The 20,335-nt window shown below is 34.8% G+C and overlaps 2 protein-coding genes across 3 annotated transcripts; both read right to left on the bottom strand.

Moving 5' to 3' along the window:
• Window positions 1–662: 662 nt before the first annotated feature.
• Window positions 663–5,612, bottom strand: LOC123554309 (uncharacterized). 2 transcript variants are annotated; one of them, XM_045344367.2, is made up of 2 exons: window positions 5,458–5,612; window positions 663–4,696 (listed from the first exon to the last, which is right to left on the bottom strand). In XM_045344367.2, the coding sequence occupies exon 2, from the start codon at window positions 4,685–4,687 to the stop codon at window positions 2,975–2,977; it is 1,713 nt and encodes a 570-aa protein (XP_045200302.2). In that variant the 5' UTR covers window positions 4,688–4,696; window positions 5,458–5,612; the 3' UTR covers window positions 663–2,974. The 2 variants fall into 2 exon arrangements, with proteins under 2 accessions (XP_045200302.2, XP_045200303.2); XM_045344368.2 differs by lacking the exon at window positions 5,458–5,612 and adding an exon at window positions 5,110–5,351.
• A 12,638-nt stretch (window positions 5,613–18,250) lies between these two features.
• Window positions 18,251–20,116, bottom strand: LOC128558249 (uncharacterized). Its single transcript, XM_053547142.1, has one exon. It carries the CDS (start codon window positions 20,114–20,116, stop codon window positions 18,251–18,253), a length of 1,866 nt encoding a protein of 621 aa, XP_053403117.1.
• Window positions 20,117–20,335: the final 219 nt, after the last annotated feature.

Genomic DNA, 20,335 nt, shown 5'->3' with positions numbered 1-20,335 from the left:
TGTTTTTATGACAATATCATTTACTCTTTTATGACTGTTTGATCAAAAGATTTGCTTATCCATAAAGTAAGTTTCTCTTGCTCAATTTAGATGTAAGAACTACAATTTATAGACTTCATATATATAATGCTGTATTCTGCCTAGATTCTGTTTCTGCATGATCACTCTGCTCTAATCTGTCCAGTTTCTGTTTCTGTATAATAACTGTGCTTTATTCTGTCCAGTTTCTGTTTCTGCTTAAATAATGTGCTGTATTCTGTCCACTTTCTATTTCTGAATATTAATAACTATTCTGTATTTTGTTTGTGTCTGTTTTAACTGTGCTGTGATTTGTACAGTTTCTAATTTGTTTCTGCATAAACACTGTTCTGTCTAATTCATGGGACCAATGTCCAATTCATGGGACCAATATTTGAATGATGTTATGTTGACTGTATGTGTATTTGAATTCTAGCTTTCTGTATTGACCTGTTTAACACTGTAAACTTTCATTTTAATATTTAATCTTCCAGACTTTGCATTCCTGCTTTCTGTTTTGTCTTTCAACTTTTACTCTCAATGCTTTTGGATAATAATAAAGTTTTCACTTGAAAACATGTTTTTATTTTATTTTCATTGATATAGCAAATACTCAGTAGTTTTGACCAGTGACAGGAAAACCATTCAAAAAGTGTTTTATGTGTGCAATAATTTAACATATTTTACACAAATAACATAAACAATACATTGTTTTATATGCAAACAACAGTAAGTTTAAAAAGACTAATTTAACTTTATCCTGTTCCAAAATTCAAATTACATTTTTATCTGAATGGATATTGCTGATGACCATTCACCACAATGGCTGTCTGTGAATGTCAATATTAACATGTTCATGTTCACAGATCACATGCTTTCTGCCTAAGTCATTAAAAAAAAAAAAATAACTTTACAGGTGCTTTCACCTGTTTAACCCTTAGCCTGCTAAATTTCTATAAGGGACTGGTCCATCATTAAATATGGGCAATACCACTTGTTATTAGCTTGACTATTTAGTCTAGCTATTCGACTCACCCTGGCATTGGTGTTGGCGTCAGTGTCACACCTTGGTTAAAGTTTTGCATGCAAGTACATATTGATATCATTTAAAGGCATATAGCTTTGAAACTTATTTTTCTTTTTCTAGGTCAATTACCAACCTCACTGGGTCCGGTCCCATAACTCTGACATGTATTTTGAGCAAATTATATCCCCTTTTGGACTTAGAAATTCCTGGTTAAAGTTTTACATGCAAGTTACTATCTCCAAAACTAATGCAGATATTAAATTGAAACTTCACGTGTCTTCGGGGTTATAAAACTAGTTGATAACGCAAGTCCCATGTCTCTGACATGATTTTGGCCAAATTGTCCTCTTTGGACTCAGAAAATCCTGGTTAAAGTTTTGTGTGCAAGTATATACAGCTATTACTAAAAGGCATATAGATTTGAAACTTATTTTTTCATTTTCTAGATCAAATACCAACTTCATTGGGTCAAGTCCCATAACTCTGACTTGTATTTTGGACAAATTATGCCCCCTTTTAGACTTAAAAATACTGGTTAAAGTTTTACATGCAAGTTACTAGCTCCAAAATTAATGCAGATGTTGGATTGAAACTTTACATGACATGATTGTGTCTTCGGGGTTATAAAACTAGTTGATAGCATTTAGTCCCATAACTCTGACATGCACTTTGGCCAAATTATGACCCCTTCTGGACTTAGAAAATCCTGGTTAAAGTTTTTCATGCAAGTACATACAGCTATTACCTAAAGGCATATAGATTTGAATCTTATTTTTTCTTTTTCTAGATCAATTACTTACCTCACTGGGTCAAGTCCCATAACTCTGAGATGTATTTCGGGCAAATTATGCCCCCTTTTGGACTTAAAAAAATTCTGGTTAAAGTTTTGCATGCAAGTTACTATCTGCAGAACAAATGCAGATATTAAATTGAAACTTCACGTGTCTTCGGGGTTATAAAACTAGTTGATTGCATCAAGTCCCATAACTCTGACATGCATTTTGGTTAAATTATGTCCCCTTTTGAACTTATTAAATTATGTCCCCTTTTGAACTTAAAACTTCTGGTTAAAGTTTTGCATGCAATTTACTATGTCTTGCGGACAGCTCTTGTTCCAAGAGATGTTTACTGAAAATTTACTGACTGAATAGCGAACAGTCTAGACATTCTGACAATAACCAGCCTGCACGGATGTGCAGACTGATCATGGTCTGCACTGGTCGCATAGGCAAAATCACTTGCCGCCAGCAGGCTAAAGGTTAAAGGGTATATCAGGCACTCCGATAAATGGCTTGCGATCCTTGAAACATGTGTTTGATGTTGACTGACAGTGAACGTGCAGGTTCGGCCTGCCTGAGGAAGCTGGCTTAGCAGAAGTTGCCTGGTTTCATATTCAAGCTGATGAACAATGACATTGATGGTTGTTTTGGCGCTTTGTGCATCTCATTTGCCGCGTAAGAAAATAATTGCGCCAGCTGTATCTACTAGAAGTCGGACGTTTCCAAAAGGCCAACGTTCTGAAATACATGTCTTATCTCGGCACTATTTTGTGGGGAAAAAAAGCAGGTAGGACATCAACAATTTTAACTCATCTGAGAAGAATGGTAAGTGACGCTTTCAGTGGCAGAGGACTGTATTTCACGAACAGCTGCTGGATAGAGATTGCTGGATCTTTTATTAATCACTTTATAACTTTTACACCATTTATAAACAGTTTCGCATATTTTTAAGGCTAGAATGTTAAGTAAGCGGGATATTTAACAATAGATGCATCTTTTTCAAAATTAGGACATCAACTGGATATATATACATTGTTAAGCAAAATTCAAATAAGAGCGCAAATACCGTCGTGTACATTTAAGCATCACTGCACCTGCAAGGGCTGACTTGTTTTTTTTTTCAAGTTAAATTCGCCTCTTCTGATACAGTTCAGTGAAAACTAAAAAACCTTATTTGATCACAGCTTGAACTGCACGCATAAATTCCATTCCTACCCGGACTGTAACACAGTGACTTTGGTTTGTTTATAAAATGTTCAATTTTCTTGCCTCGTTTCAAGTCTGCTGAAATACTGTATATGCTGCTGTTTATTCCACAGCATGCCAAGAATGAACCATCGTCCAGTAACACCATACCAAGGGGTCCCCGCAAGTCCTTGTCCTGGTATACAGCGTGCACTTCCCCTCGTAGGGTTATAGCAACAACGGAATCACTTCCGTGGTTACTGATATAAAGTAGTCTCCGATCCTGGCTAGAAATTAGATACGTTGAATCTTTAAACAGATCCCGATGAGTCAGTGGTATTGTGCTTTTGACATTCCCTTGAATATCTAATACAACAATCGTGTACGGATCACGGCAAAGGACATACAAACTGTCATTGTAGTGGGTTATACCATAGCAGCGTCTTTTAATTTCAATCCTGTGACTAACGGTAAGACGTTTGGCTGCCGTAAGAATAAGAATCTCCTGTTTGTCTGGCAAAGAAACTGCAATTTGATCATTGGAAAGGCCGGTCACGTCCCATGGATATGAGTCAAGTTCTTTATCTTCTGCCAAAGTGTTTCTTTGAAGGTCTACTATTTTCAGTTTCAAGTTTTCACGATCAGTCAGTGCGACCCTTTCATCCGTCAAGACGGCAATGCTTTTAATGTCACATTTTAAACGATCAGATTTGGTTCTGATTTTTATGTCTTGTATACTTCTACTCCGCAAAGACACCGACCTCCTTGAACTTGACTGACCTTCTGAAGATTCGTATAATTTCCCTAAGTATTTCTTACGGGATAGAATATCTTCAATATCTTTGTCACGTACAAAGGTATAGTTCGACTTTACATTCTCCAAAGATTTTTCAGCATTTTTCATTTCTTCTATCTGAAGTTTCGATTTTGCTTCTTTAAGGGCAATGAAAAGCTGTCCTGTTTGTTTTGCTGCTTCATTTTTTTCCAAGCTTGATTGCAGTTGTTTGATAATAGACGAAGCACGTGTACACGCGTCAAGGACATGTTTGACTTTCTGTTTACATGCTGATTTCATTTTGTCGGCATCTGCCAATGATTGCTTTTGAATAGCATCAAAACGATCGTTGATTTCTGCTCGATACTTAGTTATCGCTTCAACTACTTTTTCGTCAGAAGTGTTTATCTCGTTGTCTGTAATCGTAGCCTTCTCAGTTACATCTTCGATTTCTTTACTTTTCTCTGCAAGTTTCTCTATGGTTTCTCTATATTCATCACTCTTTGTAATATCTTCACATTTGTCAGGTATATATACAACGTTACATTTCGCATGATCTAAATTAACACACTCTGGACATCCTAGCTCTACATGTTTTGGACAGAAGAACATGACTATTTCATTTTCATGAATGGAACAAATTTCTGTGCAAATATCGGCTGTTTGACAAGAGCGCCTTGAACTGACATCTCCCTTGTCTACAAGCTGATGGGTCTTCAACATCTTTGTCTTCTGGTGGAATCGCACACAATTTCTGCAAAGAAATTCCTGACATTCCGAACAATATTTGAACGAATCTATATATTGACCTTCTGTCATGCAGGGGTCACAGTGGTGGTCGTCTGCTGATGTTCCAGAATCACGATCTTGGATATCCGATAGCTTACGTCCGGATACTTCCATTTCAAAATCCTGAAATCAGATACATTCTGAAAATGATGAACGACTATAATGCAACTATTTTCAGATTTAAGGACACAATCTGTAGTTGTTTTCAACCTAAAGATAAGAATTTGAATAACTGTATTTGTTTATTTTTCTTGTTCGATACCATTGTCCATATTCACCGATGTTTCAAGTTTGAAATGCTAAAATTACCTTTTGTCCTATATATTCTTAAATCTTGTACAGTTTTTAATAAAATTAAAAAAAAACTCAAATTTTGAAAATAATAACATCGTAATTAAACGCTTTTTGTACTTAAAACATTTAGTATGAGCAATTTTTAAGCTACTTTCTAGGACAACAAAAAGACAGGCTGTTATGTATAAAATACAAACGGCAAAAATCTTCAAGATTTAATGAAATTATATTAATATCCCAACCTTGAAATATCCAAAACTCTTTAGTTTAACTCCAGTATACCTTCAAAACGAAAGTATTTTACAATCCTTTTATCAGTTGCGCAAAAAGATGACAGAAAACTGTTATCTGATAAAGTGGTTAATTTGAGTAGGTTATTGATTAGAATGTAGATCAAATAAATAACATGATATACTTTGCACAACTTGCACCTAATTATAGCCGTTATAGCAAAGTTTAAAAATGTTTACAATTATTTTCACTTAAACAAAAGAGCATTATCGTTCATAAAAATGACTTAAATTACATATATAAATATTTGAGAAATGATATAATCAATATTAAGCCTTAGAGAAAAGTAAACATCTTACATTAAAGTTCTTCCTGTTTGTCTTAAATTACAATACAAATCCACATACGGGCATTTCATGTAATTTTAATGTCCGGATTTGTACCGTGTTATACAATGGTTAATTGATTTTATAAATTGTCACACATACGTTTTATTAGTACGTCTTTTTATCAATTAACTGTGGAACGTTTTAAAAAAACACAAAGTAAAGTCAGCATGTATTTAGTATAACTATGTCAAGACACGTATAAAATCTGCATGAACTATTATACAACTGCATACTGGGAATTGACGAGGAAAATCCTTTGTAAGTTTATCATATATATCAGCCTCGGTTGAGCCTTTTCATGAGAGGTAGTGAAAAATGCAATAGAATTTGCGCCACCTAACACCGGCTTATGGGACTCTTATTAAGAGAAAAACATTTTGTGAACTACAAGGTGCCATAAGACCCCCAAAAATAATACAGATTCGCGTTGAATACCCAGATACTGACAATGCTAATGCCCGTTAATTTTACATTTGTTTGAGTTTCTGTAATCAAGCATGCTCAATTGACAGAGATGTGAGTGCATTTATTGTTTTTGGCCATTAGTTCTGTTTTACAGCTATGATAGGCCTACTTGTAAGAGCATGTGATATGTCACAAACAACCTCTTTGTTTTGTTAATTTTAGGAGGTAATTATTTAACAAATGTTAATTTGATATAAATCGCTTTTATTTTTTAACTTTACTATTTTCCAATAACTCAGATGATTCACTGGACAATCTACAAGACACTGTACAAAACAATATATGAGCCGTGCCATGAGAAAACCAACATAGTGGGTTTGCGACCAGCAAGGATCCAGACCAGCCTGCGCATCCGCGCAGTCTGGTCAGGATCCATGCTGTCGCTTTTAAAGCCTATTGAGATTGGAGAAACCGTTAGCGAACAGCATGGATCCTGACCAGACTGCGCGGATGCGCAGGCTGGTCTGGATCCATGCTGGTCGCAAACCCACTATGTTGGTTTTCTCATGGCACGGCTCATATCTAGATTATTTCCTTTAAGTAATAAATTACTGTTCGTATTTAAGTTTCATCTGTTTCTTCTGTTGAATATTCCAGACAACAAGGTGGATAAATCAAGTCTTTCCGAAATAAGGATATGTCTCATTTTTTGTTGTCCCTTAGATATTTACTGTCAACATATTTTAAGGCACACAATCAAACATGAACAAAGTGATATAAAACAAATCGTTGACCAATGAAATCTAAGGTTATAAAATATAAAAGTGACAATTAACCAATACAAAATATTTTCAAGAAGCACCTTTGGATATATCGTATGGTAAGTATGACAATAGCAGCATATAAGAAATTCACAAAAAAATGTCAATTAAACAAAGTAGACCTTTTTGTACATGCAGTTTTGATGTACGGTGGTCAAAATGATTTCTTTGATCTTCTGTTAAACACATCTACATTAGTCTTTAAATTATCTAAACTGACCAGTTAACTAGAATTGTGTCCTTAGGTCAGGGATACCCCCATAAAGCTTTTAGTAGAGACCATCTTCATGAAGGATGTTCGACTAAAATCTTGACAGATAATATTGCACATCTGAGCAACTCTGAATCCATTCCTTCAAAAAGTGTATGAGGAGTTGAACAAATCAAATGTCTTCTGTGAAGTTAGGAAAGGGCCATCATTCTAGAAAAATAGCCACAGAAAAAAGTCCACTATTTATGGTCATCTTCACATCACGATCCTTCATCTTTGAAACTTTCAGGCATATCCTTTCAATACTGTTTGAGGTGTTAACACACAAAAGTTTTCTCTATATTCTATATCAAAGGTAAATAGTCACAGCAGAAGTCCCTATATTTATGGTCATCTGCACATCAAGCTTGTTCATTTGTGAAAATTTGAAGCAAATCAAGCTGATAGTGTTGAAAGAGTAGGACCCACATATGCCCCACATGGATATGGTGGCATAAAACAACAGATACAAAACCTACTGTATAATACATGTAACAGTGAGTCCATCTAGGCAATGTACAGTGCATTGATATGTGCATATCACTCTACGCCTAAAATAGTCGTCATATCATCTCCCCATCTTCCTATGTACACCTCATTTCTGTCTGGACTGTAACAAATCGTCTGTGGCAGATTTCTTATTCTTATTACTTTCTCGCTTTGTGCCAAGTCTCCCGAGATATGGTGAATCTTGTTGTAACGTTTGCAGCAGATCAATAAAGATCCGACACCAAGCATCGCAATGCCCGAAGGTCCACGGAAACCTTTCTCTTTGTACACTACAGACACCAGATTTTTGAATGTAACAGCAGCCGCGGAACTGCTATCACAATCACAATATATACATCCGCTGGTGATCCTGACTCACTGTATGCAGAATGTTATATTCAGAGGAATTATGGACTTTGTATCTCCTTGTAAATCAGCTACATAAACAGCACACAATGTAAATGATCGTTGTGGTAGAAAATATCATAGCAATGCCCTTTAACTCTAAAGCTGTCCGCAATTGATAAGTACTTTGCTGTTTGTATAATCCTTCAACGATAGTCATTTATTAGGGCCGAATGACACTATATTATCAACAAAAAAAAGAGTTAAACAAGAGCTGCCACTATTGGTGACAAATGGCCCCGAAGCACGCCCAAGAATGCTACAGTTGTCTTCGCAATAAATAAAAGACACACATCATTTCGTGACCTTGGCCATAAGCGTGACACATTTTCTCAATATGGTTAACATTTGTGTCAAATTATTTTCAAATCCCTTGATCAATGGCAGAGTTATTGACTAGACAAGAAATACCTTTGACTACTATGTGTGACCTTGATCTTGGAGCTAAGGGTCTATGTCTTTCGCACGGCACGTCATCTCAGTATAGGGAACATTTATGCCAAGTATTTTCAAAATCCCTTCATCAATGGCAGAGTTATGGACCGGACAAGAAACAGGCCATGTTAACCTTTAACCTCTACATGTGATCTTGACCTTAGAACTAGAGATCTGGATCTTGCTCATGACACGTCGCCTCATTGTGGGGAACATTTATGCCAAGTAAGTTCAAAATCCCTTCATCAATGGCAGAATTATGGACCGGACACGAAACAGACCCTGTCGACCTTTAGCCTCTAAGTGTGACCTTGACCTTGGAGTTAGGGATCAGGGTCTTGCGGATAATACGTCGTCTTATTATGGTGAACATTTATGCCAAGTTATTTCAAAATCCCGTTACGGATGGCAGAGTTACAAAGAGGACAAGCATTTACACGGACGGACGCACACACGCACGCACACAATCACGCACGCACAGAAACACGGACGGATGGTGCTATTTTAATATGCCCACCTCCGGGGGCACAAATATTGAACATCAATATGTGAACTTCTAACCTATCTTTGTTGTCAATGACAGCAAATAACACAGAAATTGCCCTTGAACCCGTGAAACTTTTCTCACAAATCCGTTACCAAGTATTTCTTCGTGTGATCAACATCCCTAAACGTGATCATGGTGCCCGGAGAGCACAGGCCTTACACACCTGTCTTAGAACTAATTGTTGTGGTCTAAACCCGGGACTATTTGCGGAAAAACAACATTATTTGTTCGCCTCTCTGTACATGCGGAGCCATTGAAACAACATACCATTATTTGTGCCTTTGTCCCAACTTTACCTATGTCAGAACAGTACTATTTGGCAGCAAATACTCCTTAGTGGACATCTGGCTCAAGATTTTATTGCAGACCTCCTTGGCCGAGTGATTAAGGTCGCTGACTTAAAGTCATATTGATTTGTCACTTTTTATTAGCTCACCAGAGCAAAAAGTGCTCAAAGTGAGCTATTGTAACCGGTCATTGTCCGGCGTCCGTCGACGTCCGTCGTGCGTCGTCCGTCAACATATGCCTTGTGAACACTCTAGAGGCCACATTTTTGACCAATCTTTATGAAACTTGGTTAGAATGTTAGTCTTGATGATCTCTATGTCAATTTTGAAACTGATTATGTGGGGTCAAAAACTAGGTCAGTAGGCCAGATCAAAGGATAAGCTTGTGAACAGTTTAGAGGCCATCAATCTAAATTTTATGAATATCCAGTGTAACATGCAACCCCTACTGCGTACACAAGGTTTTTATTTCAAATGACCAGGAGACCTAGTTTTTTTTTATCAAAGATGATCCATATTTCAATTTTACCTAGATTTCATCCAGACAAAAATTCTGATCAAAATTCATGAAGATCCGGTATAAAATACAGTTCTAATTGCAAACACAATTTGTTTCTTTTATTTTTCCTAGTGGCCTAGTTTTTGATCCAAGATAACCCATATTAAAAGTTGCCCTAGATTTCATCAAGGCAGTCATTCTGACCAAATTTCATAAAAATCAATTGAAAAACTTCAACCTCTATCACATTCAAAGCTTTCCTTTGATTTAACCAGGTGACCTAGTTTTTATTCCAGTTAACCTATATTCAAATTTATCCTAGATTTTATCCAGACAAACATTCTCATCAAATTTCATAAAGACAGAATGTAAACTGCAGTTCCTATTGCATAGATAAGGTATTTCTTTAATTTGACCTAGTGGCCTAGTTTTTGACCCCAGATAATACATTTTCTTACTTGACCTAGATTTAAACAAGACAATCATTTTGACTAAATTTCATGATCAATTGAAAAATACAGCCTCTATTGCTTACACAAGCTAAATGTTGACGAAGAGACAGACAGACGACTGACGACGGACATCGAGTGATCACAATTACTCACCTGAGCAAAAAGGTTAACAGAATGTACAACTATTCAAAATTTACAATCATAACCTCATGAAAAACCTTTCTCAAAACAATACTTGGAAAATTCATACGTATGTATATCAAATGGAACAATAACTTTATATTACTTCAAATGAGGACAACACAAAGAAAATATTAAAACGTTTAAACTATGAACACAGACCTCTGTTCATGCAACACAGAGCTATCTCCTTAGCGACATGACTATCTCCTTCACGACAGAACTATCTCTTACAATAAAAAGTGAATAATTTTACTCCCCAACCATTTTCAGTACATATTTTATTTCCAAATGCATTGTATATAATACAGCTATCTCACGCCTACTCGCTTTGCTTCTTGATATTAGTTAAAATGTAAATATTTGACAATGAAAGTGCTTTCATGACGAAATGGCCAAATTTACAGCTAAATCAGCTTGTTGGTAAGCATCACCACGAACACAAATTAAGAATGAATTAGCAAACTTAATGTTCTCTGTAAAGTTAAATCATATCTACATCGCCTAGCATTCCCCGATTTTTGATATTCGATACACTGCTTGTAAAAATGCAAAAAATATGACACTCACCTTTGTTGATGTTCTTTTATCGCGACGTGCACTACCTCGGAAGTTGTGACAGAGCAGTTTACCGTATACCTCTTAAAGAGGTAGCTCTGTAGTTTACCAGGCGTGATGTGGCACCTTGTCAAATGCTTTGGCAAAATCCATTATAACATTATCCGCCTGGACGTTGTTGTTAAGAGACTTACTAATGTTTTGGATGAAAGACATGAGCTGAGTTTCCACAAGAACGTCGCTGATCGGAAACCATGTTGCAAATCATATAAAACGTTGTTACTTCCCAAAACAGACATAGCATTGCTAGAGATAACATGTTCAAGTATTTTACAACAGATACAAGTTAGAGAAATTGGTCTGTAGTTAATGGCATCATGTTTATCTTTCTTTTTAAAAACGGGGCACACATTTGCATGTTTCCAACCATCCACCTGGCTTACGGAAGGTCGGTGGTTCTACCCATGTGCTCGGTCGTGGTGAAATAATGCACGGAGGGACACCTTGGGTATTTCTTCACCATTAAAAGCTGAAAAGTCGCCGTATGTGTACATATAATTGTGTCGGTGTGAAGTTCAATGAATGAATGAATGAATGAATGAATGAATGAATGAATGAATCAATCAATCAATCAATCAATCAATCAATCAATCAATCAATCAATCTTCTGTAATAGGGCGATGATGACGCAAGTTTGCAATAAAAAGCTGATATTGACGCTGTAGATCGCTTTATTACAGCGTGCAGATTAAGCGATTTGTATGTTAACCCCATTTAGTTTCTGCTTTTTCACATTCTACTTACCCGTGGTTTTTTTCCCAGTGGTTTAAGTCAGATAGATCAGCTCAGTGGTTCGTCTAAGGAATAGACAGCGTGATCTGTCCTATACATAATAATTATAGTTATGATCGTATATTCAATCCTTGACATTATTGTATGTAATTTATCTGCATGGAGAGGATCTATTTGTTTTGTCAATTCTCATGCATAAATGAATATTCTGAAATAAATGTTTCAACTAAATCTGATCTTGTGTATATATCGACGGTGTCGATTCAAAACCCATTATCTATTGTATCTGCAAAATGGCAACTTTTCAGGACACGATAAAACGTATCTACTCTGTTATAACAACTAGTTTTGGATGGTATTTTATAAACAGCTTTATATATAGCTTTATATCATTTACTTTGCTCACATAGCTTAAATACACATATGGGATTTTAGATGTTACAAGTAACTGCGAATGCCGAGTAAAAATCCCACAAGTGCATCCTTTTGTAGAAGCAAAAAATGAAACAGATACAGGATTTCAATGTATTTCACATGGTTGTATTGAAACAATAAATATTTTAAATATAACAAGATATTGGCTACAGAGATGATGTCGATGTCGTTAACCCGTTTCCTCTCCAGTTTCGTGGGATGAATAGAGTTCATTACGGTGTTCCGTTTAGAACATCGAGAATTTTATTCCTGAACCGTATACCTCGAAAGTCGAAATCACGAAGCTATGACGATAAATGTCAGAACGACGGTGAAAGTCGAAATCAAAATGGCGAAAACACGAAGGTACGATGGTGAAAAAAAATTGAAATTACGAAACTACGATCATAAAAATGCGATATCATTTCTCATTTTTACCGTTGTGCTTTCATAATCGTGGTTTCGAATTTCGACTTTCGCCATCGTGGTTTTGACTTTCATCATCGTTTTTTTTTTTAAATTTCGACTTTCGACGGTAAAAGTCTTTCACAAGATAATGAAAGTCGAAACTACGATGCTGAAAGACGAAATACGATGAAAAAATGTCGAAAGAAATGATATCGCGTTTTTATCATCGTGGTCTCGTGATTTCGATTTTTTTCGCCATCGCAGTTTCAATTTTCACCATCGTGATTTCGGCTTTCAACATCATAGTTTCGACTTTCATTGTCGTACTTTTGTGATTTCGAATTTTGAGATATGGGGTTCAGAAATAAAAAAAAGTCGATGGTCTAAACACAACACCGTAGTTTACCGCTGGCTTCACTGGAAACAATTCTAACAAGGACCTAAATTATAGTTCCTCATAAGTGCATTATTACACATCGTGTTCAGGGGTTAAATGTTTAGGATGACCGACACCACTGACTTAATTATTTGAAACAAAAACCAGCCTTTCTTATTAAATCACTATCTGGGTTATTATGAAGTTTTTATAATTCTAAGTGCTGCAATAATAAATTTGTGTATTATCGCACCATTTTGTTTATAAGAAAAGTCAAAACATAAATGTTAAATGAAAACACAAGAATAAGTTCAGTTTTATAAATTTATCATAAACTTTCACTCATAAACACACATTCATAACTATATAGTTCTTATATGTCTATCAATAACTTCTACAGTCACTGAAGGTTTTTAAAATAATGCACAAATTCTGCAATTTTCTTCACTTAAAAACATGTGTCAATATTTTTAGAAAATTCCACAATCTGCATATGACTCTATTCTATATAAAATTCACATAAATTCCATTATATTCTTTAACAAATAAAATTTTGGTAAAACTCGAAAGTTTCAATTTATTCTAAAAAAAGTCTATAGTTCCTAAATTTGGCTCTCAATTTTCAATTAAAAAGTAGTGTTAAATCCAACATGTAAACTAGAAGAACCCAGAAAAAACTGATGAGCCCTTACTAAATGCTACATACATTTTTTCCAAAATATGCAAACGTTTTCTCATTAAATGAATGCCATCAAAAACTAATTATATACACATAAACTATAGGAAATACTGCATCTTACCAGGATATTTCAAATTACAAATAATGATTTAAACTTAATTAAATCAAGTGTAAAAGAACTGACACAGAGATGAAACAGTTTCTCTCCCAAAAATTCAATATGGCTTTCACATCTAAGGACCATATTTTAAGAATCGCAAGAAATTTTCTAAAAACACACAAAATTCAGTATAACTAAGAAATAACATCCTTGACATGACAGTAAAATTCAGGTGAAAAAAATATCTCTAAACATTTTCAATAAATCATTTTCATTGGTCAGCTATAGTTTTTACAAAATTGATTAGCAAAATGTTAACATAGGGACATTTTTCAAGATTTCTATAAAGCTACAAAATATCATGTCTTTAAACTTTGCACAAATGTTAAGTTACATATTTACGACATACATGACAAAATATAATATGAGCCGCACCATGAGAAAACCAGCATAGTGCGTTTGCGACCAGCATGGATCCAGACCAGCCTGCGCATCCGCGCAGTCTGGTCAGGATCCATGCTATTTGCTTTCAAAGCCTGTTTGAATTAGAGAAACTGTTAGCGAACAGCATGGATCCTGACCAGACTGTGCGGATGCGCAGGCTGGCCTGGATCCATGCTGGTCGCAAACTCACTATGTTGGTTTTCTCATGGCGCGGCTCATATTACAGAGCAAGTATTTTTACAGCAACTGTGTTCCGACCCAGTGGGAAAAAAATGCAATATTGAAAATGTTTTTGTTCATGACTGTATCAATGTCAGTCCGATTATCTTGAAACTTCAACAATAGTTGTGTCCATCAACAATGAATGTGTAAAAAGATGCTCTCTATGTCATTGTCCTCAAAATAGTGCAAACAGTAAAATATCATAGATATTTACAAACAAGCGAAATATATCTTAGCCAAAACCCAGGTGTATCACACTGGATAGAAACTAGTGCGAAATTTCATAGATTCAGTTGTTTGAAAAAAAACTTTTTCGCGTCAAAGGATTTGAATCTGCATACATACGTGTACATTAACCAGAAACATCATGCAAACGAATAAACAGACAAATATCTTAACAGTGCAAATCTGTCATCCAGCCACAAAACTATGCATTCACACTAAATTTTAAGTTAATTTGATTAAAAATCATGAAAACATAGCATGACTCTTGTAAACGCCTGACCTAATTAATTCGCTATGATAAAATAATGGATGTTGATACATCACAGTTAAAATTAAAATGAAGATTTAAATAATATATATATATATATTTTTCTGTATTTTTATCTTATCTGTTGTTAGTGTTGTCTGATGTGTTGGTTGCATTCTGCCGGTGCCGGTTGTCTCAGCTGAAACAACCAGTACATTTTCGCAAGGAATACGTAATGACACATTTTACTGGCTGTGGATATATGTCACATTACTAAAGACTTATTTTCTTTACCAATACATGGAATAATTACAAGCTAAGCTTGGTACAAATTGTCTACATAATAATAATAATAATAATAATAATAATAATATTTATTTCCTCCAATTCTGAAGAGCAAAACAGATATACATAGTAAATGTAAATCAAAAGCAACAAATTTCTGAAAAGTATAACGTATATACATAGTAAATGTAAATCAAAAGCAACAAATTTCTGAAAAGTATAACGTATATACATAGTAAATGTAAATCAAAAGCAACAAATTTCTGAAAAGTATAACGTATATACATAGTAAATGTAAAACAAAAGCAGCAAATTTCTGAAAAGTATAACGTATATACATAGTAAATGTAAAACAAAAGCAACAAATTTCTGAAAAGTATATCGTATATACAAAGTAAATGTAAAACAAAAGCACAATATATGCATGTACCGCTACACTTATATACAAACACATTAATACATGATTCGATAAAATGCTATCTTTTATCAATGACGGTTCTTTTCACGTAGTTATTTTTCAAGCCTTTTCAAGATGGAAGTGTCATGTATAAGTGCACATAATTTGAAATATTTGAACTACGATTTTCTGTGTGTCAGTTCGTTCATGTCATGTTATAATAAACAAGCTTGAGATTATATGATTTACAGGAACAATTGCAAAGATTACTTTATTTTATGTGCTACCATTACTGACATGTCAATATAAACAATGTGCACACTCAAACAAACAATATAGGCTAATACATATTTTCAGTATATATAGTATATGTAGCCTTGAAACAATAATGGATACTCTTTAAAACATGACACAAAACATTCAAAACGAATTACAGAAGAATCAGTTCAATTCATGCACAAACTCATAACACGTAACTAAACATAGCCTACTTCCTACACCGCATGTCTGAAAAGGGTCAGTCATTAGAAAATACATTGTAGCAGTATGCAAGACTCCAAGTTTTGTTTTTGGTATTAATTATAATGTTAAACAAAATGTATAAAATTTCAAAGCTACAGTTCCTATGTTTTTTAAGACAATTACACGTAAACATCTATCTTAACCAATATTTTTTCTTCGTGTAAAGGGGTTAGAATTCTGGAAAATGCATGCAATAGTTATGACATCTGGTTAACTAACACAATGAACAACTAAGTGTATAAAGTCTTATTGTTTTTTTAGGAAAAGTGGACCTAAAAAAGATATTTGGCCAAGAAATTCCAACAGCAACAATCAAGCATGCGATTTAAGGATGGTGCAACCGTTATGGCGAAATATGATATTTTAGCCCGCTTTGGTAAAACGAAATATAAGCAACTTTACACATTCCAAAACATGATACGCTATAGTGAATAACTTAGAACAGATGGTAATTAAAGTAAATATAATGAAACAGTAAATATAATGCTATATATAATAGATAATCAAATTGAGGCAGAGGAAAAATGTTCACTATTTCTATCCAAAAGCCTTCTCTATCCTGAATGAGTATTGGTAATAGTCGCTAACAACTGTTTCTATTTTCAGGATAATGAGAGTGAGAGAACGCATCTCAGATTCTTGTGGTCTAAGACTGCAACAGTTGCTGCTAGCTTTGTCGCATAAAATTTTAGATGTGGTATTTGTTTGAATTTTCCTTTGCTATTGAAAATTTCATCTAGATATTTTATTCAGCAAATGACAAAATTGTGAAAGTTATTTTCCATAGATAAAACTGGATAACTGAAGATATCAAACCAGACCAACTTATGAAATGTTGACATAAAGCGCATATCTCCTATACCCCTTCAAGTGAGTTGATGGCCTTGCACCTACGTATTATATAGTTGCATTATGTTTATCGTCTGATTTATGGCAAACATTTGTACTCGTTTAAATGGGTTTAAAATATAAAGAGTAGACATGAAAATCGACTCATCTAACTTTTGATCTTACTATATGAAAATGATTTTGAAATGACACGACTGAAAGATGTGTGCTGCAAGTTGTAACATTTTAGCAACAAATATAATATTTGTGCCAAGTTAGTTGAAAATCCGTAAAAGAGGTTTGGAGAAAAGAAGCAGAAAAAACTAGTTCTGTGATCCTTGATCACCCAGTATGAAACTGATCTTAAAACTGTTCTGCATGTCGTCTTATCGTGCGAAACGTTTATATAAAAATTATTTGAAACTCCTTCACATGGATAAAAAGACACATCTAGCGAACATGAATTTTTAAATTTGATCTTATCGTCACATGACATGACGGAAGGTTGCGTCCTGCACCTCCTCATATTATGGAAGTATCTGAAACACTTTCAAGGAAGGTAAAACATTATGGCGCGGATGACAAACAGATGAAGGGACAGATGGATGACCAGTTAATTAAGCTACATCTTATATAGTGTACACATTGAGGAGACTGCTCAAGCAATGTGGTCTGCATTATGTTAGCAATGTAACAGCTATATAAATCTGGTATAATAATAATGATAACAAACAACAACAACAACAACAACAATAATAATAATAATAATAATGATAAATATGTAAGACTATTTTGACTATAAAAGTCATATCAATCGTCTTAATAAAGTCTATGAAAAGATCCTTTTCTTTTGAAGCGTAGATACGGAACCTAACAAAACTCGCTAGTTTGGTTTGACTGAATCTGTTTTCCATGATTTCAAAGAACCAGGACGTACAACAACAATGGATCCAAATACAGGGAGACCATTTACGACCACCACACGACACTTAAAGACAGTTGCTTAGATAGATAATAAATCCTACAAGAATGCATATAAGCTAGAAATCAAAACATTTCGGTATCATATTCAAGGACCTAATATCACTAAAAACCTCGTAATTCTGAGGACTATAAGATACAACAAATACCTCCCGTGTTACAAAAAGAGCAGCACCAGTCTCATCCACACAAATAATTAACTATATGGCCGACCATAGTCACTTAATTAGAATTTACAGTACATTTGACACGACATGTTATTATATGAATTATGTTTATCACCATGTTCATGTATACAGTAATACGACTGTTAAAAATTATGTGCTGTCCCAAAAATGCACCTTCCAGTCATTGATCAAAGTTCTGCTGAAAGAATAACGTAGCTTGCAAAATATGATCGATTTGTTTTGATAACCTGAAAATGATAAATTGTGATGATCATCAGTAAGGTGAAAAATATAATTATCTTTTGCTAAATTGTCGGCTGTTTCTTTCAAGTTCTCAGTGATGGGGTTTCAACTTTTATCAGTTTTAATAGCTAAAACATGATTGTTTTTAAATTCCGAAATTCCTGTAAGGTAGAATGTTTTGCTTTCATCACAGTAAGCAATAGCACTATAATGTTTGTTTAATGGTACTAGGGTCTGTAGTTTTTCACAGTTCTCAGACAGCTGAACGATATCTACCTCCATAGACACGTCAGTCTTATCTCTAACGGCACACACATACACCGAACCAGCTCCATCAATAGTTATCCCACCTGGTTTAGTTTCCATTTTGTAAACTGATTTTACTTTGCCATCTACAGTCATGCCAATAACAGCTTTACCTATTTTATCTGACACATAAATGGTTGAATTATCTGGACTCACAGTGACATAGTGTGGCGAAGCAAACAGTGGATTTCCATAACAATCATTTTCGAGAACATTTAAAACAGTTCCATTTGTATCAAGAATGTGTACCCGTGGTTTACTCCGATAGCATTTTTTGAAAGCGACTATAAGTTTCGAGTTAGATTGATGTATCCCACAGCAGCCATTGCCGATGTTTATAGTACTTTTCTCGACTAAGGTATCATCATCTGGAGAGACTGTCAGAACTTTTATTTCTCCTAGATCAGGAAATGTTACTGCGATCTGGTTTTCGGGCATTTTTGTAACACCAAAAGGGGGCGAATTAAGCTTTATGCAAAACGTAACTAGTTTACGCTTGTGGTCAATCAGTTTGCATGTTTCATACTGATTGTCTATTAGAGCAAGGCGGTCATTTGGCAGCAAACATATTCCAGTTCCTACGTAAATCGAGTTGCTGTCTTGACTGACATCTATATATGATAGTGTGGATACGTCTCTAACCGTCTCAGAATTAAGAAATGATACTTTTCCAAGTTTACTGCTTTTTAATTCATCTTGAATGTTGTAAGCGGGCAAGTATTGAAAGTTTTTTATTTTGTTTCTACTTTCAATTGTTTTAACGTTCCTTTCAACGACTGACATATTTTGCTTTATCTTCTTTGCGGCAACAAAAAGTTGACATCGATATTTAGATTTTCTTTGTAGATCGGAGGTCATTTCCGATAGATCGCTTGTTAATGATATCACCCGATCGGAGATGGAGGACAGTTTTCCTTGATCTTCTTGATATATTTCATCAACGTTGGAGTGAGTTTCATTTTCTAATAAATCAAATATATCATTTATTTCCGCTCTCTGTTGTTTTACCTTTTCTTTAGCTTTTCTTCGAAAATCATTGCTTCGTTCGATATTAGACGCAACTCTGTTTTTTTGATGATCTAGTTTGACCGACAAGTCTTTCATACATCCAATTAAGTGTGAGTACTCTTCGCTATTTTCTATGCCCTCAATAATATCAGGAATAAAATCCACATCGTTGCAGGTACGATGTCCTGTAACAATACACACCGAACATCCTAGCTGGTCACATGATTTACAAAAGTACTCTATGACCCTGTCAGTGTGTGAAGAGCACTTGTCAACACAAACGTCATGAATGTTAACGTGAGCTCGATTTTTTGGCATATTTAGCTTATCTTTCAAAACATGAAGTTTTAAAGCCTTTTGTTTTTTGTGAAAGCTGAAACACTTCATGCACAGATATTCATCACAATTAACACAAAAACCTTCAGCTGGGAGGCACTTATTGTCTTCTTTACACGAATCGCAGTAAAATTGAACAACATTTCCCCCACTGGAGGAAATCTCCGAGACCACATCAGAACTGTGCAAGATCGAATGTCTTAAATCATGTTTAATTTCATCAGAACCTTCCGTGAATGAAACAGAAAAATCACTCGATTTATCCGTATCCTCTTTTTCTGTTGCATTATTTGAATCATTTCCACAATTGAATGAAGCCATTGTATATAAAGAAAAACAGTTTTCTGCTCCGGAATTTAAGTATGAATCATTAAAAATAATGCTATTGTTTTACCTGCCGATAAACAGGAATTCCAAATATCATGATGTTTATATCTTTTGTATGAGACAGATTGTCCTCTATGTTCTAAATTATTTGTCCGCCATTTTGATTAAAAATCTGAATTTAGTCGGGTATGACGCTATAACCCAAATATTTGT

The sequence above is a fragment of the Mercenaria mercenaria genome, chromosome 7, assembly GCF_021730395.1.
Source record: "Mercenaria mercenaria strain notata chromosome 7, MADL_Memer_1, whole genome shotgun sequence".
Taxonomy (NCBI): domain Eukaryota; kingdom Metazoa; phylum Mollusca; class Bivalvia; order Venerida; family Veneridae; genus Mercenaria; species Mercenaria mercenaria.
The sequence above is the reverse complement of the archived record's forward strand: the minus strand, read 5'-3'. Positions and strand labels throughout refer to the sequence as shown.

Coding starts and splice junctions, on each gene's coding strand:
- LOC123554309 (XM_045344367.2), bottom strand. CDS start 4,687: ATGGAAGTATCCGGACGTAAGCTATCGGATATCCAAGATCGTGATTCT.
- LOC128558249 (XM_053547142.1), bottom strand. CDS start 20,116: ATGGCTTCATTCAATTGTGGAAATGATTCAAATAATGCAACAGAAAAA.